Below are 26829 nucleotides of genomic sequence, written 5' to 3'. Positions count from 1 at the left end.
TGCATAATGCCATTGTACAAAGGCAAAGGGGATAAGAGTGAGTGCTCAAATTACAGAGGTATAAGTTTGTTGAGTATTCCTGGTAAATTATGTGGGAGGGTATTGATTGAGAGGGTGAAGGCATGTACAGAGCATCAGATTGGGGAAGAGCAGTGTGGTTTCAGAAGTGGTAGAGGATGTGTGGATGAGGTGTTTGCTTTGAAGAATGTATGTGAGAAATACTTAGAAAAGCAAATGGATTTCTATGTAGCATTTATGGATCTGGAGAAGGCATATGATAGAGATGCTCTGTGGAAGGTATTAAGAATATATGGTGTGGGAGGAAAGTTGTTAAAAGCAGTGAAAAGTTTTTATCGAGGACGTAAGGCATGTGTACGTGTAGGAAGAGAGGAAAGTGATTGGTTCTCAGTGAATGTAGGTTTGCGGCAGGGGTGTGTGATGTCTCCATGGTTGTTTAATTTGTTTATGGATGGGGTTGTTAGGGAGGTAAATGCAAGAGTTTTGGAAAGAGGGGCAAGTATGAAGTCTGTTGGGGATGAGAGAGCTTGGGAAGTGAGTCAGTTGTTGTTCGCTGATGATACAGCGCTGGTGGCTGATTCATGTGAGAAACTGCAGAAGCTGGTGACTGAGTTTGGTAAAGTGTGTGGAAGAAGAAAGTTAAGAGTAAATGTGAATAAGAGCAAGGTTATTAGGTACAGTAGGGTTGAGGGTCAAGTCAATTGGGAGGTGAGTTTGAATGGAGAAAAACTGGAGGAAGTGAAGTGTTTTAGATATCTGGGAGTGGATCTGGCAGCGGATGGAACCATGGAAGCGGAAGTGGATCATAGGGTGGGGGAGGGGGCGAAAATTTTGGGAGCCTTGAAGAATGTGTGGAAGTCGAGAACATTATCCCGGAAAGCAAAAATGGGTATGTTTGAAGGAATAGTGGTTCCAACAATGTTGTATGGTTGCGAGGCGTGGGCTATGGATAGAGTTGTGCGCAGGAGGATGGATGTGCTGGAAATGAGATGTTTGAGGACAATGTGTGGTGTGAGGTGGTTTGATCGAGTAAGTAACGTAAGGGTGAGAGAGATGTGTGGAAATAAAAAGAGCGTGGTTGAGAGAGCAGAAGAGGGTGTTTTGAAATGGTTTGGGCACATGGAGAGAATGAGTGAGGAAAGATTGACCAAGAGGATATATGTGTCGGAGGTGGAGGGAACGAGGAGAAGAGGGAGACCAAATTGGAGGTGGAAAGATGGAGTGAAAAGGATTTTGTGTGATCGGGGCCTGAACATGCAGGAGGGTGAAAGGAGGGCAAGAAATAGAGTGAATTGGAACGATGTGGTATACAGGGGTTGACGTGCTGTCAGTGGATTGAATCAAGGCATGTGAAGCGTCCGGGGTAAACCATGGAAAGCTGTGTAGGTATGTATATTTGCGTGTGTGGACGTGTGTATGTACATGTGTATGGGGGGGGGGGGGTTGGGCCATTTCTTTCGTCTGTTTCCTTGCGCTACCTCGCAGACGCGGGAGACAGCGACAAGGTATAAAAAAAAAAAAAAAAAAAAATATATATATATATATATATATATATATATATATATATATCTTTCTTTTCTTTCAAACTATTCGCCATTTCCCGCATTAGCGAGGTAGCGTTAAGAACAGAGGACTGGGCCTTTGAGGGAATACCCTCACCTGGCCCAATTTTCTGTTCCTTCTTTTGGAAAATTAAAAAAACGAGAGGGGAGGATTTCCAGCCCCCCGCTCCCTTCCCTTTTAGTCGCCTTCTACGACACGCAGGGAATACGTGGGAAGTATTCTTTCTCCCCTATCCCCAGGGATAATATATATATATATATATATATATATATATATTTTTTTTTTATACTATTCGCCATTTCCCGCGTTAGCGAGGTAACGTTAAGAACAGAAGACTGAGCCTTTGAGGGAATATCCTCACTTGGCTCCCTTCTCTATTCCTTCATTTGGAAAATTAAAAAATGAGAGGGGAGGATTTCCAGCCCCCCGCTCCCTTCCCTTTTAGTCGCCTTCTACGACACGCAGGGAAAACGTGAGAAGTATTCCCAGCGTGTCGTAGAAGGCGACTAAAGGGGGAGGGAGCGGGGGCTGGAAATCCTTCCATTTCGTTTTTAATTTTCCAGGAGGAACACAAAAGTGAGCCAATTGAGGATTACCCTCAAAGGCTCAGTCTTCTGTTCTTAACACTACCTCACCAATGCGGGAGATGGCGAATAGTATGAAAAAAAAAAGAAAAAAAAGAAATATATATATATATATATATATATATATGGTGTGGGAGGCAAGTTGTTAGAAGCAGTGAAAAGTTTTTATCGAGGATGTAAGGCATGTGTACGTGTAGGAAGAGAGGAAAGTGATTGGTTCTCAGTGAATGTAGGTTTGCAGTAGGGGTGTGTGATGTCTCCATGGTTGTTTAATTTGTTTATGGATGGGGTTGTTAGGGAGGTCAATGCAAGAGTTTTGGAAAGAGGGGCAAGTATGAAGTCTGTTGGGGATGAGAGAGCTTGGGAAGTGAGTCAGTTGTTGTTTGCTGATGATACAGCGCTGGTGGCTGATTCATGTGAGAAACTGCAGAAGCTGGTGACTGAGTTTGGTAAAGTGTGTGAAAGAAGAAAGTTAAGAGTAAATGTGAATAAGAACAAGGTTATTAGGTACAGTAGGGTTGAGGGTCAAGTCAATTGGGAGGTGAGTTTGAATGGAGAAAAACTGGAGGAAGTAAAGTGTTTTAGATATCTGGGAGTGGATCTGGCAGCGGATGGAACCATGGAAGCGGAAGTGGATCATAGGGCGGGGGAGGGGGCGAAAATCCTGGGAGCCTTGAAGAATGTGTGGAAGTCGAGAACATTATCTCGGAAAGCAAAAATGGGTATGTTTGAAGGAATAGTGGTTCCAACAATGTTGTATGGTTGTGAGGCGTGAGCTAAGGATAGAGTTGTGCGCAAGAGGGTGGATGTGCTGGAAATGAGATGTTTGAGGACAATGTGTGGTGTGAGGTGGTTTGATCGAGTAAGTAACGTAAGGGTAAGAGAGATGTGTGGAAATGAAAAGAGCGTGGTTGAGAGAGCAGAAGAGGGTGTTTTATAATGGTTTGGGCACATGGAGAGAATGAGTGAGGAAAGATTGACCAAGAGGATATATGTGTCGGAGGTGGAGGGAACGAGGAGAAGTGGGAGACCAAATTGGAGGTGGAAAGATGGAGTGAAAAAGATTTTGTGTGATCGGGGCCTAAACATGCAGGAGGGTGAAAGGAGGGCAAGGAATAGAGTGAATTGGATCGATGTGGTATAACGGGGTTGACGTGCTGTCAGTGGATTGAATCAGGGCATGTGAAGCGTCTGGGGTAAACCATGGAAAGCTGTGTAGGTATGTATATTTGCGTGTGTGGACGTGTATGTATATACATGTGTATGGGGGTGGGTTGGGCCATTTCTTTCGTCTGTTTCCTTGCGCTACCTCGCAAACTCGGGAGACAGCAACAAAGCAAAAAAATATATATATATATATATATATATATATATATATATATATATATATATATATATATTTTATTATTTTGCTTTGTCGCTGTCTCCTGCGTTTGTGAGGTAGCGCAAGGAAACAGACAAAAGAAATGGCCAAACCCACCCCCATACACATGTATATACATACACGTCCACACACGCAAACATACATACCTATACCTCCCAATGTACACATATATATACACACACAGACACATACCTATATACCCATGCACACAATTCACACTGTCTGCCTTTATTCATTCCCATCACCACCTCGCCACACATGGAATACCATCCCCCTCCCCCTCATGTGTGCGAGGTAACGCTAGGAAAAGACAACAAAGGCCCCATTCGTTCACACTCAGTCTCTAGCTGTCATGCAATAATGCCCGAAGCCGAAGCTCCCTTTCCACATCCAGGCCCCACACAACTTTCCATGGTTTACCCCAGACGCTTCACATGTCCTGATTCATCCACTGACAGCACGTCAACCCCGGTATACCACATCGATCCAATTCACTCTATTCCTTGCACGCCTTTCAACCTCCTGCATGTTCAGGCCCCGATCACTCAAAATCTTTTTCACTCCATCTTTCCACCTCCAATTTGGTCTCCCACTTCTCCTCGTTCCCTCCACCTCCGACACATATATCCTCTTGGTCAATCTTTCCTCACTCATTCTCTCCATGTGCCCAAACCATTTCAGAACACCTTCTTCTGCTCTCTCAACCACGCTCTTTTTATTTCCACACATCTCTCTTACCCTTACATTACTTACTCGATCAAACCACCTCACACCACACATTGTCCTCAAACATCTCATTTCCAGCACATCCACCCTCCTGCGCACAACTCTATCCATAGCCCACGCCTCGCAACCATACAACATTGTTGGACCACTATTCCTTCAAACATACCCATTTTTACACTCCGAGATAATGTTCTAGACTTCTACACATTCTTCATGGCTCCCAGGATTTTCGCCCCCTCCCCCACCCTATGATTCACTTCCACTTACATGGTTCCATCCGCTGCCAGATCCACTCCCAGATATCTAAAACACTTTACTTCCTCCAGTTTTTCTCCATTCAAACTTACCTCCCAATTGACTTGACCCTCAACCCTACTGTACCTAATAACCTTGCTCTTATTCACATTTACTCTTAACTTTCTTCTTTCACATACTTCACCAAACTCAGTCACCAGCTTCTGCAGTTTCTCACATGAATCAGCCACCAGCGCTGTATCATCAGCGAACAACAACTGACTCACTTCCCAAGCTCTCTCATCCACAACAGACTTCATACTTGCCCCTCTTTCCAAAACTCTTGCATTCACCTCCCTAATAACCCCATCCATAAACAAATTAAACAACCATGGACACATCACACACCCCTGCCGCAAACCTACATTCACTGAGAACCAATCACTTTCCTCTCTTCCTACACGTACACATGCCTTACATCCTCGACAAAAACTTTTCACTGCTTCTAACAACTTGCCTCCCACACCATATATTCTTAATACCTTCCACAGAGCATCTCTATCAACTCTATCATATGCCTTCTCCAGATCCATAAATGCTACATACAAATCCATTTGCTTTTCTAAGCATTTCTCACATACATTCTTCAAAGCAAAGAAGGCTGAGATTGGGGTGTCTAAATGTGTGTGGATGTAACCAAGGTGAGAAAAAAGGAGAGATAGGTAGTATGTTTAAGGAAAGGAACCTGGATGTTTTGGCTCTGAGTGAAACGAAGCTCAAGAGTAAAGGGGAATAGTGGTTTGGGAATGTCTTGGGAGTAAAGTCAGGGGTCAGTGAGAGGACAATAGCAAGGGAAGGAGTAGCACTGCTCCTGAAACAGGAGTTGTGGGAGTATGTGAGAGAGTGTAAGAAAGTAAATTCTAGATTGATATGGGTAAAACTGAAAGTGGATGGAGAGAGATGGGTGATTGTTAGTGCATATGCACCTGGGAATGAGAAGAAAAATCATGAGAGGCAAGTGTTTTGGGAGCAGCTGAATGAGTGTGTTAGTGGTTTTGATGCACGAGACCGGGTTATAGTTATGGGTGATTAAATGCAAAGGTGAGTAATGTGGCAGTTGAGGGAATAATTGGTATACATGGGGTGTTCAGTGTTGTAAATGGAAATGGTGAAGAGCTTGTGGATTTATGTGCTGAAAAAGGACTGGTGATTGGGAATACCTGGCTTAAAAAGAGAGATATACATAAGTATATGTATGTAAGTAGGAGAGATGGCCAGAGAGCGTTATTGGATTACGTGTTAATTGACAGGCGCGCGAAAGAGAGACTTTTGGATGTTAATGTGCTGAGAGGTGCAAATGGAGGGATGTCTGATCATTATCTTGTGGAGGCGAAGGTGAAGTTTAGTAGGGGATTTCAGAAAAGAAGAGTGAATGTTGGGGTGAAGAGAGTGGTGAGAGTAAGTGAGCTTGGGAAGAAGACTTGTGTGAGGAAGTACCAGGAGAGACTGAGTACAGAATGGAAAAAGGTGAGAACAAAGGAGGTAAGGTGAGTGGGGGAGGAATGGGATGTATTTAGGGAAGCAGTGATTTAGGGAAGGCATGTACAGAGCATCAGATTGGGGAAGAGCAATGTGGTTTCAGAAGTGGTAGAGGATGTGTGGATCAGGTGACTGCTTTAAAGAATGTATGTGAGAAATACTTAGAAAAGCAAATGGATTTGTATGTACCATTTATGTTTCTGGAGAAGGCATATGACAGAGTTGATAGAGATGCTCTGTGAAAGGTATTAAGAATATATGGTGTGGGAGGCAAGTTGTTAGAAGCAGTGAAAAGTTTTTATCGAGGATGTAAGGTATGTGTACATGTAGGAAGAGAGGAAAGTGATTGGTTCTCAGTGAATGTAGCTTTGTGGCAGGGATGTGTGATGTATCCATGGTTGTTCAATTTGTTTATGGATGGGGTTGTTAGGGAGGTGAATGCAAGAGTTTTGGAAAGAGGGGCAAGTATGCAGTCTGTTGTGGATGAGAGAGCTTGGGAAGTGAGTCAGTTGTTGTTCGCTGATGATACAGCGCTGGTGGCTGATTCATGTGAGAAACTGCAGAAGCTGGTGACTGAGTTTGGTAAAGTGTGTGAAAGAAGAAAGTTAAGAGTAAATTTGAACAAGAGCAATGTTATTAGGTACAGTAGGGTTGAGGGTCAAGTCAATTGGGAGGTAAGTTTGAATGGAGAAAAACTGGAGGAAGTGAAGTGTTTTAGATATCTGGGAGTGGATCTGGCAGTGGATGGAACCATGGAAGCAGAAGTGAATCATAGGGTGGGGGAGGGGGCGAAAATTCTGGGAGCCTTGAAGAATGTTTGGAAGTCGAGAACATTATCTCGGAAAGTAAAAATGAGTATGTTTGAAGGAATAGTGGTTCCAACAATGTTGTATGGCTGCGAGGCGTAGGTTATGGATGGAGTTGTGCGCAGGAGGGTGGATGTGCTGGAAATGAGATGTTTGAGGACAAAATGTGGTGTGAGGTCGTTTGATCGAGTAAGCAATGTAAGGGTAAGAGAGATGTGTGGAAATAAAAAGAGTGTGATTCAGAGAGCAGAGGAGGGTGTTTTCAAATGGTTTGGTCACATGGTGAGAATGAGTGAGGAAAGATTGACCAAGAGGATATATGTGTCAGAGGTGGAGGGAACGAGGAGAAGTGGGAGACCAAACTGGAGGTGGAAAGATGGTGTGAAAAAGATTTTGAGTGATCGGGGCCTGAACACGCAGGAGGGTGAAAGGCGTGCAAGGAATAGAGTGAATTGGATCGATGTGGTACACCGGGGTCGACGAGCTGTCAATGGATTGAACCAGGGCATGTGAAGCGTTTGGGGTAAACCATGGAAAGTTCAGTGGGGCCTGAATGTGGAAAGGGAGCTGTGGTTTCAGTGCATTATTACATGACAGCTAGAGACTGAGTGTGAACAAATGGGGCCTTTGTTGTCTTTTCGTAGCACTACCTCGCACACATGAGGGGGAAGGGGCTTTCTATTCCATGTGTGGCGAGGTGGCGATGGGAAGAAATAAAGGGAGACAGTATGAATTATCTACATGTGTATATATGTATATGTCTGTGTGTGTATATATATGTGTACACTGAGATGTATAGGTATGTATATTTGTGTGTGTGGACGTGTATGTATATACATGTGTATGTGGTTGGGTTGGGCCATTCTTTCGTCTGTTTCCTTGCACTACCTCGCTAACGCGGGAGACAGCAACAAAGCAAAATAAATGATAAATAAATAAATAAAATCTATTATGTTATTTTGCTTTGTCGCTGTCTCCCGCGTTAGCGAGGTAGCGCAAGGAAACAGATGAAAGAATGGCCCAACCCACCCACATACACATGTACATACATACACGTCCACACACACAAATATACATACCTATACATCTCAACGTATACATATATATATATATATATATATACACAGACATATACATATATACACATGTACATAATTCATGCTGGCTGCCTTTATTCATTTCCATCGCCACCCCACCATACATGAAATAACAAACCCCCTCCCCCCACATGTGCACGAGGTAGTGCTAGGAAAGACAACAAAGGCCACATTCGTTCACACTCAGTCTCTAGCTGTCATGTATAATGCCCCGAAACCACAGCTCCCTTTCCACATTTAGGCCCCACAAAACTTTCCATGGTTTACCCCAGACGCTTCACATGCCCTGGTTCAATCCATTGACAGCATGGCAACCCTGGTATAACACGTTGTTCCAATTCACTCTTTTCCTTGCACGCCTTTCACCCTCCTTCATGTCTAGGCTCCAATCACTCAAAATCTTTTTCACTCCATCTTTCCACATCCAATTTGGTCTCCCACTTCTCGTTCCCTCCACCTCTGACACATATATCCTCTTTGTCAATCTTTCCTTACTCATTCTCTCCATGTGACCAAACCATGTAAAACACCATCTTCTGCACTCTCAACCACACTCTTTTTATTACCACACATGTCTCTTACCCTTTCAATACTTACTCAATCAAACCTATTCACACCACATATTGTCCTCAAACATCTTATTTCCAGCACATCCACTCTCCTCCGCACAACTCTATATATAGCCCACGCCTTACAATCATATAACATACCCATTTTTGCTTTCCCAGATAATGTTCTCGACTTCCACACATTTTTCAATGCTCCCAGAGCCTTCGTCCCCACCCCCACCCTGTATCTCACTTCCACTTCCATGGTTCCATTCACTGCCAAATCCACTCCCATATATCTAAAACACTTCACTTCCTCCAGTTTTTCTCCATTCAAACTCACCTCCTAATTGACTTGTCCCTCAACCCTACGGTACCTCATATCGTTGCTCTTATTCATATTTACTCTCATCTTTCTTCTTTCACACACTTTACCAAACTCAGTCACCAGCTTCTGCAGTTTCTCACCCGAATCAGCCATCAGCGCTGTATCATCAGCAAACAACAACTGACTCACTTCCCAAGCCCTCTCATCCACAATAGACAGCATACTTGCCCCTCTCTCCAAAACTCTTGCATTCACTTCCCTAACAACCCCATCCATAAACAAATTCAACAACCATGGAGACATCACACACCTTTGCCGCAAACCAACATTCACTGAGAACCAATCACTTTCCTCTCTTCCTACACATACACATGCCTTACATCCTTTATAAAAACTTTTCACTGCTTCTAATAACGTGCCTCCCACACCATATATTCTTAATACCTTCCACAGAGCATCTCTATCAACTCTTATCTTACGCCTTATCCAGATCCATAAATGCTACATACAAATCCATTTGCTTTTCTAAGTATTTCTCACATATATTCTTCAAAGAAAACACCTGATCAACACATCCTCTACCAATTCTGTAACCACACTGCTCTTCTCCAATCTGATGCTCTGTACATGCTTTCACCCTCTCAATCAATACCCTCCCATATAATTTCCCAGGAATACTCAACAAACTTATACCTCTGTAATTTGAGCACTCACCTTTATCCCCTTTGCCTTTGTACAATGGCACTATGCATGCATTCCGCTAATCCTCAGGCACCTCACCATGAGTCGTACATACATTAAATATCCTTACCAACCAGTCAACTCCTTTTATTATCCCTAAAGTTTAATGATACTCTCTCACCCCAACTCTCATTTGCCCACTTTTTCAACCCTTGCACCTTCCTTCTGACATCCTGCCACTTCTTTCTATACATCTTCCAGTCATTGGCCCTCCTTCCTTGTAAGTACTGTCCAAATGCCTCTCTTTTCTCTTTCAATAACAACTTTACTTCACCATTCCACCACTCATTACTCTTTCTAATCTGCACACCTCCCACCTTTCTTATGCCAAATGCATCTTTTGCACATGCCATCACTGCTTCCCTTAATGCATCCCATTCCTCACCCACTTCCCTCTCATTATTTGCTCTCACATTTTGCTATTCTGCACTCAATCTTTCCCAGTACTTCCACATAATTCTCCTTTCCAAGCTCACTATCTCCCACCACTTTCTTCTCCCCCAACGTTCTCTTATTTTTTCTTGAAAACCTCTTAGAAATCTTCACCTTTGCCTCCACAAGATAGCAATTAGACATCCCTCCAGCTGCCCCTCTCTGCACGTTAACAACCAAAAGTCTCTTTTACATGCCTATCAATCAACACATAATCCAATAATGCCCTTTGACCATCTCCTACTCAAATATGTATACTTATGTATAATATTTCTCTTTTTAAACCAGGTATTCCCAATCAGCAGTCTTTTTTCTGCACAAATCCACAAGCTCATCACTATTTCCATTCATAACACTAAATACCCCATGTACACTAATCATACCCTCAACTGCTACATTACTCACCCTCACATTTAGATCACCCATTACTAATACCCAGTCTTGTGCACCAAACCTACTGCCACACTTAGTTGCTCCCAAAACACTTGCCTCTCATGATCTTTCTTCTATTGACCAGGTGCATAAGCACCAATAATCACCCATCTCTCTCCATCCACTTCCAGTTTTACCCACATCAATCCAGAATTTACTTTCTTACACTCTATCACATACTCCCACAACTCCTTCTTCAGGAGCAGTGCTACTCCTTCCTTAGCTCTTGTCCTCTCACTGACTCCTGACTTTACTCCTAAGACTTTTCCAAACCATTCTTCCCCTTTACCATTAAGCTTAGTTTCACTGAGCCACAGCATTCATATTTCTTTCATCAAACATACTACCTATCTCTCCTTACTTCTCATCTTGGTTACATTCACACACATTCAGACACCCCAATCTACCCCTTTAAGGAGGATGAACACTCCCCGCTTGACTCCTGTTTCCCCTTTTAGACATCAAAATACAAGGAGGAGAAGGGTTTTCAGCCCCCCAGTCCTGCAGGTGAAGGGGCAAGGTGGGAAGTGATAATAAGTAGTGATGAAGTGAGATGGAATGAATATTTTGAAGGTTTGTTGAATGTGTTTGATGATAAGAGTGGCAGATGTAGGGTATTTTGAAGTGGGGTTGTGTGCAAAGTGAGAAGGTCAGGAAGAATGCTTTGGTTAAGAGAGAAGAGGTGGTGAAAGCATTGCGGATGATGAAATCCAGCAAGGCAGCAGGTTTCAATCGTATTGCAGTTGAATTTATTAAGAAAGGGGAGGACTGTGTTGTTGATTGGTTGGTAAGGATATTCAATTTAGGTATGGATCTTGGTAGCGGAGGACTGTGTTGTTGATTGGTTGGTAAGGATATTCAATTTAGGTATGGATCTTGGTGAAGTGCCTTAGAATTGGCATAATGCATGCATATGGTAAGGATATTCAATTTAGGTATGGATCTTGGTGAAGTGCCTTAGAATTGGCATAATGCAAGCATAGTGTCAATTGTACAAAGGCAAAGGGGATAAAGGTGAGTGTTCAAACTACAGAGGCATAAGTTTATTGAGTATTCCTGGAAAATTGTATAGGAGGGTACTGATTGAGAGATTAAAGGCTTGTACAGAGCATCATATTAGGGAGGAGCAGTGTGGTTTCAGAGGTAAAGAATGTGTGGATCAGGTGTTTGCTTTGAAGAATGAGAAATATTCTAAAAAACACATGGATTCGTATGAGGCATTTATGGATCTGGAGAAGGCATATGATAGGATTAACAGGGATGCCTTGTGGAAGGTCATATGAGTATATGGTGTGGGAGGTAAGCTGTCAGAAGCAGTGAAAAGTTTTCATCAAGGATGTAAGGCAGTGTACGAGTAGGAGAGAGGAGAGTGATTGGTTCCCAATGAAGGTCAGTCTGCAGCAGGGGGTTGTGATGTCACCATGGTTATTTGATTTGTTTATGGATGTGGTGGTCAGGGAGGTAAATGTAAGCATTTTCGAGAGAGGGGCGAGTATGCAGTCTGTTTGGGATGAGAGGGTGTGGGAAGTGAGTCAGTTGCTGTTCACTGATGATACAGCAATGGTGGCTGATTGAAGTGAGAAACTGCATTAGTGGGTGACTGAGTTTGGAAAAAAGTGTGAGACGAGAAAGTTGAGAGTAAATGTGAATAAGAGCAAGGTTATTAGGTTCAGCAGGGGTGAGGTACAAGTTAATTGGGAGGTAAGTTTGAATGGAGAAAAATTGGAGGAAGTGAAGTATTTTAGATATCTGGGAGTGAAGTTAGAAGCAAATGGAACCATAGATGCGGAAGTGGGTCACAGGGTTGGGGAAAGGGCAAAGGTTATTGGAGCACTGAAGAATGTGTGGAAAGTGAAAACGTTATCTGAAAGCAAAAATGGGTACGTTTAAAGGAATAATAGTTCCAACAATATTATATGGTAGTGAGGGCCTGGGCTATAGATAGGGTTGTATGGAGGAAGGTGGATTTCTTGGAAATGAAATGTCTGAGGACAATATGTGGTGTGAGGTAGTTTGATCGAGTAAGTAATGAAAGTGTAAAAGAGATATGTGGTAATAAAAAGAGACTGGTTGAGAGAGTAGAAGAGGGTGTGTTGAAATAGTCTGGACATATGGAGAGAATGAGTGAAGGAAGGTTGACAAAGTGAATATATGTGTCAGAGGGGGGGGGAACAAGGAGAAGTGGAAGACCAAATTGGAGGGGGAAGAATGGAGTGAGAAAGATTTTGAGTGATTGGGGCCTGAACATATAGGAGGGTGAGAGGCATGCAAAGAATAAAGAGAATTGGAACGATGAGGCATATCGTGGTTGATGTGCTGTCAATGGAATGAGCCAGGGCATGTGAAACATCTGGGGTAAACCATGGAAAGGTTCCAACAATATCATATGGTTGTGAAGCATGGGCTATAGATAGGGTTGTGCGGAGGAGGGTGGATGCGCTGGAAATTAAATGCTTGAGGACAATATGTTGTGAGAGGTGGTTTGGTTGAGTAAGCAATGAAAGGGTAAGAGAGGTGTATAATAAAAAGTCTGGTTGAGAGAGCAGAAGACTGTGTTGAAATGGTTTGGTCATATGGGAAGAATGAGTGAGGAAAGTTTGACAAAGAGGATATATGGGTCAGATGTGGAGGGTACAAGGAGAAGTGGGAGTCAGAAGGATAAAGTGAAAAAGATTTTGAGTGATCAAAGCCTGAACATACAGGAGGGTGAAAGGTGTAGAAGCAATAGAGTGAACAAGAACGATGTGGTATACCGGGGTTAATGTACTGTCAATGGACTGGACCAGGACATGTTAAACATCAGAGATAAACTACGTATAGTTGTATATGATGATATGCAGTTAGCATTCCCGACTACAATGCAAAGGTCCTGTGTTCGAGTTCTGGCTGTTGGAGGGTATTATGTAATCTATGAAAGTGCTTGTTCATATGCACTATATTCATGTTCATATACCTCTATATTTGTACAACAAGATTTTGTAAAATGCTAGCTGATGGTAATGTAACCTGATGGGATGTGACTGGTCTAGAACCAGTTGCTCATGAATGTGATACAAAGGGTATTTGATTATTTGTAATCGAAGTCATTTCCCTAGTAGGGACAGTCATAGCCGAGCGGTTAGCATTCCCGACTACCATGCAAAGGTACTGAGTTCAAGTCCTGGCTGTTGGAGGGTATTATGCGTTCTATGAAAGTGCATGTACATATGTACTACAACTGTATATACTTATTCATCTATTGTACTTGATCACCTTTTCCTGTATCAGCAAGGTAGCCCCAGGAAACAGATGAAGAAAGACTCATCCACTCATATATACATACACACACATATACATACATATACATATCAACATATACATACACATACACAGCCATATACATATATACACATATACACATTCCTACTCGCTTGCCTTCATCCACTCTCAGTGCCACCCCAAGAAACAGCATTGCCACCCCCTGCGTATATATATATATATATATATATATATCTTGCATTTACCTCCCTAACAACCCCATCCATAAACAAATTAAACAACCATGGAGACATCACACACCCCTGCCGCAAACCTACATTCACTGAGAACCAATCACTTTCCTCTCTTCCTACACGTACACATGCCTTACATCCTCGATAAAAACTTTTCACTGCTTCTAACAACTTGCCTCCCACACCATATATTCTTAATACCTTCCACAGAGCATCTCTATCAACTCTATCATATGCCTTCTCCAGATCCATAAATGCTACATACAAATCCATTTGCTTTTCTAAGTATTTCTCACATACATTCTTCAAAGCAAACACCTGATCCACACATCCTCTACCACTTCTGAAACCGCACTGCTCTTCCCCAATCTGATGCTCTGTACATGCCTTCACCCTCTCAATCAATACCCTCCCATATAATTTACCAGGAATACTCAACAAACTTATACCTCTGTAATTTGAGCACTCACTCTTATCCCCTTTGCCTTTGTACAATGGCACTATGCACGCATTCCGCCAATCCTCAGGCACCTCACCATGAGTCATACATACATTAAATAACCTTACCAACCAGTCAACAATACAGTCACCCCCTTTTTTAATAAATTCCACTGCAATACCATCCAAACCTGCAAGTATGAAGTCTGCTGGGGATGAGAGAGCTTGGGAAGTGAGTCAGTTGTTGTTCGCTGATGATACAGCGCTGGTGGCTGATTCATGTGAGAAACTGCAGAAGCTGGTGACTGAGTTTGGTAAAGTGTGTGGAAGAAGAAAGTTAAGAGTAAATGTGAATAAGAGCAAGGTTATTAGGTACAGTAGGGGTGAGGGTCAAGTCAATTGGGAGGTGAGTTTGAATGGAGAAAAACTGGAGGAAGTGAAGTGTTTTAGATATCTGGGAGTGGATCTGTCAGCGGATGGAACCATGGAAGCGGAAGTGGATCATAGGGTGGGGGAGGGGGCGAAAATTTTGGGAGCCTTGAAAAATGTGTGGAAGTCGAGAACATTATCTCGGAAAGCAAAAATGGGTATGTTTGAAGGAATAGTAGGTTCCAACAATGTTGTATGGTTGCGAGGCGTGGGCTATGGATAGAGATGTGCGCAGGAGGATGGATGTGCTGGAAATGAGATGTTTGAGGACAATGTGTGGTGTGAGGTGGTTTGATCGAGTAAGTAACGTAAGGGTAAGAGAGATGTGTGGAAATAAAAAGAGCGTGGTTGAGAGAGCAGAAGAGGGTGTTTTGAAATGGTTTGGGCAAATGGAGAGAATGAGTGAGGAAAGATTGACCAAGAGGATATATGTGTCGGAGGTGGAGGGAACGAGGAGAAGAGGGAGACCAAATTGGAGGTGGAAAGATGGAGTGAAAAAGATTTTGTGTGATCGGGGCCTGAACATGCAGGAGGGTGAAAGGAGGGCAAGGAATAGAGTGAATTGGAGCGATGTGGTATACAGGGGTTGACGTGCTGTCAGTGGATTGAATCAAGGCATGTGAAGCGTCTGGGGTAAACCATGGAAAGCTGTGTAGGTATGTATATTTGCGTGTGTGGACGTGTGTATGTACATGTGTATGGGGGGGGGGCCATTTCTTTCGTCTGTTTCCTTGCGCTACCTCGCAAACGCGGGAGACAGCGACAAAGTATAAAAAAAAAAAAAAAAAAAAATATATATATTATATTATAGATGTACATCGAATTGAATATCACAACATATTTAGAGTTATCAATCTTGTCTCTCATGTTCTCTGATTTTCTCAATATCATTCTACCATTAGGTGGGTGCTCAAACACCATTCGTCCAAAATTATTCATTTTACTTCAATCAAGCTTTTGCCATCACAGAGGCATCATCAGGAATCTATAAAAAGGGGAAAAAAAAAAAAACGTCACAAAACTTAATATGATGCGTAAAATGCAAACAAAATGTATGTAAGAAACACACTTGGAAAAACCCACATCACATAGGGCATAAAAAGTAAGGGAAAGCAATAAAAGCAATACAAATTAACTATATCATGATGGGTAGTATGAGTTACAAACTAAATACAAAATATGGAAAGAGAAATACAGAAAAACGTACAATTGAGGAAACACAAAAGAACAATATCAAACGAGGTAGAAATACAGAAAGTCCATCACTAAACACACAAGAGACATACAAAGGTGTCTTTGTACTACATCAGGCACAAACTCCACCTTTGAAGCAAAAACAATGTTAGAAATTACTAATGGAGATCTGACAGTATACAGGAAAAGCAGCCTCAGACAGTTAGATTTCACAAAGAAAAACATCATGGGAGGAGGTTAACAGGTGGTGTTCATTAGAAGGAAAGTTAAAATTACATTCTCAAATGTTGCCGACATTGATAGAAAGAGAACCAGGTTTAGATGTAATTATAAAAGTAGGTAGATCCTAGGTCACATGATGGCTGTCAAGCAGGCCCTAGGAACTGCTCAACCCCTCTCAACCTGAGGCACCACATCAGATTGGCACCATATTTTGAAATACTGAAAAATAAGATAACAAAAGAAAAAAATAAAGATATATGTGTTATGTGATGTTAAGTGCTGTGCATGAGAAAAGAGGGTGTGGGGTTGGGACTGAATGTCAACAACCCACATGTGGATGAAGCAAGGGGAAAAAGAAAGCATTCCAGACCTAAAGGGGGATCTAGTGGCAACTGTTCTGCTGCCACTAAACCTTCCAAAATCAAGGTGGTAGTACTTCCCTGTTTATTGGTTGCCTACCATTCACAATTACTACAACAACTACAGAGTAGTAGCAGCAGCAGTATTTTCAACAGTCATGCTAGTATGTGTCAAGGCAAGTTCTAGTAATGATAGTGCATCTGTTTCTCTCATCCTTGTGTGTTTACTGACATAATGATACAGTAAATATTCCTGTACCTTATCTACTTTCATCTTCATGATTCCCTATTACCATGAGAATTCAAATTCAGGCATGCTATGTCTTTGTTAACAAAATCTATCATCAGTAGTCTAACTTCTTTGAGAAGAATGTTTTACAACTTCACATCCCATCCTGACAGTTCCTTTATTGATATTAACATATAATTCTTCTGGATCATTAATATTCTTTGGAGGAACATTCAATATCTACATCACTATGCACATGTGTCACATATACTAACAATTAACTTTCCTCTCCCTAAAAGTATCTATAACTTTTATCCTTTGGTATTCAATTAATTCCTTTCATTCCACTAACCTAAGTGGTTGTAGGCACACTGCTCTCATCCATGGCCATTGATCTAAAACTAGTCCTAGCTCGTACTATGAATAAAAGCCTATACCATCATCATTGTTACTTACCATGCAAGTGAACTGCATGCGTCCATTAACACACCGAGAAACAGTAAACATTTTTCCATACAATGCCCCTGAAAAATTTAAGTAAAAAAATTATCTCCAAGACTATAAATCTGGAGAGAGAGAGAGAGAGAGAGAGAGTTACATATATACACATGGAGTTACACAGATACACAGACCACACAGACCCAAGGTCCAAGCAACGTGGTCTGGCATTAACACAACCAAGAAAATAATAGAATGCAGTCCCCTTAAAAGCAGTAAAAGAAAAGGATAGCAAAACAAAGGCAGGGCCAGATTTGGATGTTGGGGGGCCCAGGGCACTCCAAATTAGGTGGGCCCCTTGTACACAGAGATCAAAATATACAGCAAATCACCAAATTTACACATCAAAATCAGTTTATTGCACATAATTATAACTGAAAAGTCATATATACATAGACAGGTACATACATACATGGAAACATTACAATAGCTACAAAAAGTCTATCTTTTTTTCTACACTAGGCATCTGAAAAATCTTTAATGAACTCCTCAAAATGTATCATCTTTAAAACACTACTCTTTACATCTAGCAGGCACAGAGCACTTAGTCTTTCATGGGTCATCGTTGTTCTCAGATAATTCTTTATCAGTGCCAGTTTGCTGAATCATCTCTCCTGAACACAAGTGACCATCATGCTCAAATATATTCTAAGAACTACATCAAGGATAGGCACACAATGAGGCGTTGGCGACATGGGCAATGCAGAACGGAAAGCAGGGAGGAAATCTGCAGACAGTTAAAATTAGATGAGAGCACACATACTGGGATGCAAGGCAGCACAGCACAGGAACAGGCCTGCATTGCTCTGTGCCACACAGTTGTTGAAACAGATTTCTGCTTCACGCATGCTACGTGTCAGTCCATTCAATGGTATTACATCCATCTGAACTAACCTCACACTCTATCATACAATGCACATTCTCAAATGGTTGTCTACTTAGTCAAAAGTAGTTCCTAAATTATAAATTAGATAATTCGGATGTTAGGGCAAATTCTCCATGCTGATGTCATACAATAGCAATAAATGCTTCTTTTCAGAGTACAATTCTGAATCTATATCTAAATGATATCTCAACTTAGGCATGAGCAGTACAGCAGAGAGGGTACCACACACCACAAAAGACTGCTCAATGTGCGCACCTCACCTATGCTACTCTGTTGTGCCCGATGTCTGCCCTGCATCTCAATTTGCACCTAGGCTAACACTTGCAAAGGTATCAGCAAGCCCTTCATCATGGAGTAAAACCACCCAATGAGATGGAGTGAGACATGACCTGAGCTTCGCAAAGGCTGCAAACTGGACAATTTCCTATATGAACACATTACTGAAAACATGGGGGAAAGCAGTTATAAGTTTCTCAACTTCAAAGCTTCAATTCTTATCTCTGCATCATGTAGACTGCATATGTTGACTATGCATCAGGTAGACTGCATATGTTGACTATGCATCTGGACTGCATATGTTGACTATGCATCAGGTAGACTGCATGTGTTGACTATGCATCAGGTAGACTGCATAAGTTGACTATGACTTTGAGCAGGTCATATAATACCCTGCATTCTTTTAAGGCAATGGACAACCAGTTTAAAATTACACTGAAAGTTCCATATCTGAATTTTTCTCTTGAGGTAAGGACAACTTCCTCTGAGACTGATGTTGGATTCACATCATAACATTTATTTCTCTTTCTTGGCCTGCCTGTAGTGGCTTTGTAGTCTGTGTTGCTAGAGAAGTTCCTGGCATCCAGTTCTAACTCTTCATACATATCCCAAAGTGATTCCAGAAACTTTTCCAGAAAGTCAGTTAGATTCACCATTACAGGTGCCAGGAACGTTTGTGCCATGTTTTATGCTTAGATAAGCTAGGGGACATTTTACCAAAACTGGTCAAAAGGATAAAACCACTAAGTCCACAAAGCGTGGCTGCTAGTCAAAACAGATCTCTTGCGAGCAGCTGTCTGAGCATGGCAGCAAGCAGTGACTCATCCCTGCCTGACAAAAGGCAGATCAGATTTTCATCTCTTTCATTTACTACTTAGACCAACACCTTGAAGTCAGCCAGCGTGAACAAAGTTTCGCCATGGTGCAGCAAAACGTTATGCGATGCGAGGGAAAAAACATTTTGCAGCAGGCAGAGTAACACATCATGAGTCAATCCTGTAGGTCAAGCACTGTTTCTACCATTTCAACAAATCTTTTCTCTTTTTTAGCTGTGAACAAGGTCACTTAACCATGATTATGTCTTAAGAGTATCCTGCTTTGAAGGAACAGTTGACCAAAGTTCAGTCAAGATCCTGGCTCAATAAACTAATTTTCTAATCATCATCCACTCCGTTTGGCAACATGCCAGATGGAAAATGGTAGAAAAAAGAATACCTTGCAGAATTACTATGTCTGAAGGAAAAAAAAAAAAAAAAAAAAAAAGAGTATGAATATGCCATCCATCACCAACAACATGCATCCCTTCACTTTTTGGCATATAAAGACAATAGTAAGGATAAACTTAAGCTTCAGCTTCTCGACTTCCCATACCTTTATCATTCCTGATGCTTAAGATTGATACAATAATTCTAACTCTCTCAAAGCAGGTGACATGAGTTAATCAATGTTAGTAAGTTAATGCAGCATGGCCAGGGAGAGATCAACAATTGAGAAGGTAGCATGATATTCCACTACGTTATGATGACTGATTAAATGAATTGTTCAATACCAGAGAGTGTCAAGTGATGATAAAGCCTAATTTTGATGATATCAATGGTGTACTCTAAACAACATTCTCAGAGAGCTTATTTCATGCATCAATAATGTTGTTGATAGAGAAATATTTCATACAGTTCAGATCAACTCAGTCACCTCTAAGTTTTAGTCAATTTCCTCTTGCTGGTATTGCTGGCACTAATGTGTAGAAATTTTCAATACTGACGTAGTTGAACCCTTCAAATATTTCAAAACATTCTATTACTTATCCCTGGGGATAGGGGAGAAAGAATACTTCCCACATATTCCCCGCGTGTCGTAGAAGGCGACTGGGGGGGTTCTGGAAACTCTTCTCTCTATGTATTTCAATTTCTAAAAGGGAAAATAAGGCGACTACAGGAGGCAGGAGCCGGGGAAGGGGGCTGGAAACCCTCCTCTCTTTGTATTTTAATTTCTAAAAGGGGAATAGAAAAGGAGTCAGTGGGGAGTGTTCATCCTCCTCAAAGGCTCAGATTGGGGTATCTGAATGTGTGTGGGTGTAACCAAGATGAGAAGGGAGAGATAGGTAGCATGTTTGAGGAAAGGAACCTGAATGTTTTAGCTCTGAGTGAAACGAAGCTCAAGGTTAAAAAGGAAGAGTGGTTTGGGATGTTTTGGGATTAATGTCAGGGGTTGGTGAGAGGATAAGAGCAAAGGAAGGAGTAGCATTACCCCTTAAGTGGGAAATGTGGGAATATGTGACAGAGTATAAGAAAGTAAATTCTAGTTTGATGTGGGTAAAACTAAAAGTGGATGGAGAGATGGGTGATTGTTAGTGCCTATGCACCTGGTCAAGAGAACAAAGATCATGAGAGGTAAGTGTTTTGGGAGCAGCTGAGTGAGTGTGTCACCAGCTTTTATGCATGAAACCGGGTTATAGTGAGCACTTCCCTAACCTCACGGATAATTCTATCCTCCCTATCCCCAGGGATAATTCCTTCTCCCCTATTCCCAATGAAAATATATTTTTTTTTTTTTTTTTGCTTTGTCGCTGTCTCCCGCGTTTGCGAGGTATCGCAAGGAAACAGACGAAAGAAATGGCCCAACCCACCCCCATACACAAGTATATACATACGTCCACACACGCAAATATATATACCTACACAGCTTTCCATGGTTTACCCCAGACGCTTCACATGCCTTGATTCAATCCACTGACAGCACGTCAACCCCGGTATACCACATCGCTCCAATTCACTCTATTCCTTGCCCTCCTTTCACCCTCCTGCATGTTCAGGCCCCGATCACACAAAATCTTTTTCACTCCATCTTTCCACCTCCAATTTGGTCTCCCTCTTCTCCTCGTTCCCTCCACCTCCGACACATATATCCTCTTGGTCAATCTTTCCTCACTCATTCTCTCCATGTGCCCAAACCATTTCAAAACACCCTCTTCTGCTCTCTCAACCACGCTCTTTTTATTTCCACACATCTCTCTTACCCTTACGTTACTTACTCGATCAAACCACCTCACACCACACATTGTCCTCAAACATCTCATTTCCAGCACATCCACCCTCCTCTGCACAACTCTATCCATAGCCCACGCCTCGCAACCATACAACATTGTTGGAACCACTATTCCTTCAAACATACCCATTTTTGCTTTCCGAGATAATGTTCTCGACTTCCACACATTCTTCAAGGCTCCCAGAATTTTCGCCCCCTCCCCCACCCTATGATCCACTTCCGCTTCCATGGTTCCATCTGCTGCCAGATCCACTCCCACATATCTAAAACACTTCACTTCCTCCAGTTTTTCTCCATTCAAACTCACCTCCCAAATGACTTGACCCTCAACCCTACTGTACCTAATAACCTTGCTCTTATTCACATTTACTCTTAACTTTCTTCTTTCACATACTTTACCAAACTCAGTCACCAGCTTCTGCAGTTTCTCACATGAATCACCCACCAGCGCTGTATCATCAGCGAACAACAACTGACTCACTTCCCAAGCTCTCTCATCCCCAACAGACTTCATACTTGCCCCTCTTTCCAAAACTCTTGCATTCACCTCCCTAACAACCCCAACCATAAACAAATTAAACAACCATGGAGACATCACACACCCCTGCCGCAAACCTACATCACTGAGAACCAATCACTTTCCTCTCTTCCTACACGTACACATGCCTTACATCCTCGATAAAAACTTTTCACTGCTTCTAACAACTTGCCTCCCACACCATATATTCTTAATACCTTCCACAGAGCATCTCCATCAACTCTATCATATGCCTTCTCCAGATCCATAAATGCTACATACAAATCCATTTGCTTTTCTAAGTATTTCTCACATACATTCTTCAAAGCAAACACCTGATCCACACATCCTCTACCACTTCTGAAACCACACTGCTCTTCCCCAATCTGATGCTCTGTACATGCCTTCACCCTCTCAATCAATACCCTCCCATATAATTTACCAGGAATACTCAACAAACTTATACCTCTGTAATTTGAGCACTCACTCTTATCCCCTTTGCCTTTGTACAATGGCACTATGCACGCATTCCGCCAATCCTCAGGCACCTCACCATGAGTCATACATACATTAAATAACCTTACCAACCAGTCAACAATACAGTCACCCCCTTTTTTAATAAATTCCACTGCAATACCATCCAAACCCGCTGCCTTCCCGGCTTTCATCTTCCGCAAAGCTTTTACTACCTCTTCTCTGTTTACCAAATCATTTTCCCTAACCCTCTCACTTTGCACACCACCTCGACCAAAACACCCTATATCTGCCACTCTATCATCAAACACATTCAACAAACCTTCAAAATACTCACTCCATCTCCTCACATCACCACTACTTGTTATCACCTCCCCATTTGCGCCCTTCACCGAAGTTCCCATTTGCTCCCTTGTCTTACGCACTTTATTTACTTCCTTCCAGAACACCTTTTTATTCTCCCTAAAATTTAATGATACTCTCTCACCCCAACTCTCATTTGCCCTCTTTTTCACCTCTTGCACCTTTCTCTTGACCTCCTGTCTCTTTCTTTTATACATCTCCCACTCCATTGCATTTTTTCCCTGCAAAAATCGTCCAAATGCCTCTCTCTTCTCTTTCACTAATAATCTTACTTCTTCAGTCCACCACTCACTACCGTTTCTAATCAACCCACCTCACACTCTTCTCATGCCACAAGCATCTTTTGTGCAATCCATCACTGATTCCCTACATACATCCCATTCCTCCCCCACTCCCCTTACTTCCATTGTTTTCATGCAGGTGCTGAACAACGAGTGGTATGATGATGATATTTTTGGCAAGTTGCACGGAGGTGTTTGGCAAGTTCCACAGAAGCATTTGGTAGTACAGCAAGACGGGATCGTACCCTGAAGTTTACGAGAATGCGATCCTCATTATACAGAAATCATCTAGTACCAGGAAGTTGGGACAGACTGTGTGTTTGATGCCTGGAGGTGGCAGCATCAGAAGCTAGGACAATTAATGATTTGATGAAGAAGTCCAGTGAACAAGCATTGCTGAAGCAGGATTTGGCCAGCAGGAGAAGAACCATCATAATGGGGTGATGCTACTACGTTTGTGAATCAAGAACCATTGCAACACAAACCTCGCCAGGTGGTAGAGTGACCCGCAGTGTATCGAGACAGACTTCCCAAGAACTTTTTTAAAGGGGAAGTAAATGTTTATAGTTGTGTTACTGGAGTGATAGTTTTCATACATGGTGCTCTGACGAGAAAATAGTGAAATTGGAAAAAAATGTAGCTTAGACATTGAAGCTTATTCATTCATTGAATTGTGAACAAAGGGAGTCTTTTTTTTCAAAGTGATAGAGATGGAAAGCAAAAAGGTGTTTTTCATAAATGTACTGGAAAAGTTGAGGTCCAGATAAATTTTTGGTCTGTCAAGGCTTTATTATGGCGGATGACCAACTACCTACCCTCATGTATCCAAGATATGGTTGTACTTTGTGTAATGAAGACAATTGAGAAACATCATAAGCCAATATTCCTGTTTCATGATAAGAGAAGTGGACCAGGCAGTGTGATACAGTGGTTGAATTGATGAAAACTACTATTGATGTTTGTGTAAATAAATTATACATTTCCCTTTTCCATAGCCAGAGGTTGAACCATTATGTGACATTCATTTTTCATTTTCATTTCAAGCTAGAAGTTTCAGTTTTCTAAATTATTTCTTACATTTTTCATATGTATATGTATATATATGTGTGTATGTGTGTATATGTGCGTATGTATGTGTATATATATGTATATATACTATGTGTGTATGTATGTGTGTATATGTATGTATGTATGTATATATATATCTATATAAAAAAGTATAAAAAAAAAGAATATACATATATATATATATATATATATATATATATTTTTTTTTTGTCGCTGTCTCCCGCGTTTGCGAGGTAGCGCAAGGAAACAGATGAAAGAAATGGCCCAACCCACCCCCATACACATGTATATACATACATCGACACACGCAAATATATATACCTACACAGCTTTCCATGGTTTACCCCAGACGCTTCACATGCCTTGATTCAATCCACTGACAGCACGTCAACCCCGGTATACCACATCGCTCCAATTCACTCTATTCCTTGCCCTCCTTTCACCCTCCTGCATGTTCAGGCCCCGATCACACAAAATCTTTTTCACTCCATCTTTCCACCTCCAATTTGGTCTCCCTCTTCTCCTCGTTCCCTCCACCTCCGACACATATATCCTCTTGGTCAATCTTTCCTCACTCATTCTCTCCATGTGCCCAAACCATTTCAAAACACCCTCTTCTGCTCTCTCAACCACGCTCTTTTTATTTCCACACATCTCTCTTACCCTTACGTTACTTACTCGATCAAACCACTTCACACCACACATTGTCCTCAAACATCTCATTTCCAGCACATCCATCCTCCTGTGCACAACTCTATCCATAGCCCACGCCTCGCAACCATACAACATTGTTGGAACCACTATTCCTTCAAACATACCCATTTTTGCTTTCTGAGATAATGTTCTCGACTTCCACACATTCTTCAAGGCTACCAGAATTTTCGCCCCCTCCCCCACCCTATGATCCACTTCTGCTTCCATGGTTCCATCCGCTGCCAGATCCACTCCCAGATATGTATATATATTTATATTCCTGGTAAATTATATGGGAGGGTATTGATTGAGAGGGTGAAGGCATGTACAGAGCATCAGATTGGGGAAGAGCAGTGTGGTTTCAGAAGTGGTAGAGGATGTGTGGATCAGGTGTTTGCTTTGAAGAATGTATGTGAGAAATACTTAGAAAAGCAAATGGATTTGTATGTAGCATTTATGGATCTGGAGAAGGCATATGATAGAGTTGATAGAGATGCTCTGTGGAAGGTATTAAGAATATATGGTGTGGGAGGCAAGTTGTTAGAAGCAGTGAAAAGTTTTTATCGAGGATGTAAGGCATGTGTACGTGTAGGAAGAGAGGAAAGTGATTGGTTCTCAGTGAATGTAGGTTTGCGGCAGGGGTGTGTGATGTCTCCATGGTTGTTTAATTTGTTTATGGATGGGGTTGTTAGGGAGGTAAATGCAAGAGTCTTGGAAAGAGGGGCAAGTATGAAGTCTGTTGGGGATGAGAGAGCTTGGGAAGTGAGTCAGTTGTTGTTCGCTGATGATACAGCGCTGGTGGCGGATTCATGTGAGAAACTGCAGAAGCTGGTGACGGAGTTTGGTAAAGTGTGTGGAAGAAGAAAGTTAAGAGTAAATGTGAATAAGAGCAAGGTTATTAGGTACAGTAGGGTTGAGGGTCAAGTCAATTGGGAGGTGAGTTTGAATGGTGAAAAACTGGAGGAAGTGAAGTGTTTTAGATATCTGGGAGTGGATCTGTCAGCGGATGGAACCATGGAAGCGGAAGTGGATCATAGGGTGGGGGAGGGGGCGAAAATTTTGGGAGCCTTGAAAAATGTGTGGAAGTCGAGAACATTATCCCGGAAAGCAAAAATGGGTATGTTTGAAGGAATAGTAGTTCCAACAATGTTGTATGGTTGCGAGGCGTGGGCTATGGATAGAGTTGTGCGCAGGAGGATGGATGTGCTGGAAATGAGATGTTTGAGGACAATGTGTGGTGTGAGGTGGTTTGATCGAGTAAGTAACGTAAGGGTAAGAGAGATGTGTGGAAATAAAAAGAGCGTGGTTGAGAGAGCAGAAGAGGGTGTTTTAAAATGGTTTGGGCACATGGAGAGAATGAGTGAGGAAAGATTGACCAAGAGGATATATGTGTCGGAGGTGGAGGGAACGAGGAGAAGAGGGAGACCAAATTGGAGGTGGAAAGATGGAGTGAAAAAGATTTTGTGTGATCGGGGCCTGAACATGCAGGAGGGTGAAAGGAGGGCAAGGAATAGAGTGAATTGGAGCGATGTGGTATACAGGGGTTGACGTGCTGTCAGTGGATTGAATCAAGGCATGTGAAGCGTCCGGGGTAAACCATGGAAAGCTGTGTAGGTATGTATATTTGTGTGTGTGGACGTGTGTATGTACATGTGTATGGGGGGGGTTGGGCCATTTCTTTTGTCTGTTTCCTTGCGCTACCTCGCAAACGCGGGAGACAGCGACAAAGTATAAAAAAAAAAAAAAAAAAAAAAAAAAAATTTATATTATCCCTGGGGATAGGGGTGAAAGAATACTTCCCACGCATTCCTAGCGTGTCGTAGAAGGCGACTAGAGGGGACGGGAGCGGGGGGCCAGAAATCCTCCCCTCCTTGTATTTTTAACTTTCTAAAATGGGAAACAGAAGGAGTCACGCGGGGAGTGCTCATCCTCCT

General features: G+C 42.1%; 1 protein-coding gene across 1 annotated transcript in view; it reads right to left on the bottom strand.

The window, feature by feature from the left end:
• LOC139756511 (uncharacterized) overlaps positions 1-26829 on the bottom strand; it is a 235979-nt gene that overhangs the window by 183537 nt on the left and 25613 nt on the right. The window contains exon 2 of the mRNA XM_071675965.1: positions 17251-17318. Coding sequence (XP_071532066.1) covers positions 17251-17301 — 51 coding nt within the window. The 5' untranslated portion in view covers positions 17302-17318. The remainder of the gene's footprint in view (positions 1-17250; positions 17319-26829) is intronic.

This window comes from Panulirus ornatus, chromosome 22, assembly GCF_036320965.1.
Source record: "Panulirus ornatus isolate Po-2019 chromosome 22, ASM3632096v1, whole genome shotgun sequence".
Classification (NCBI taxonomy): domain Eukaryota; kingdom Metazoa; phylum Arthropoda; class Malacostraca; order Decapoda; family Palinuridae; genus Panulirus; species Panulirus ornatus.
Note: the sequence above shows the minus strand (reverse complement) of the source record. Positions and strands in the feature narration are given on the sequence as shown.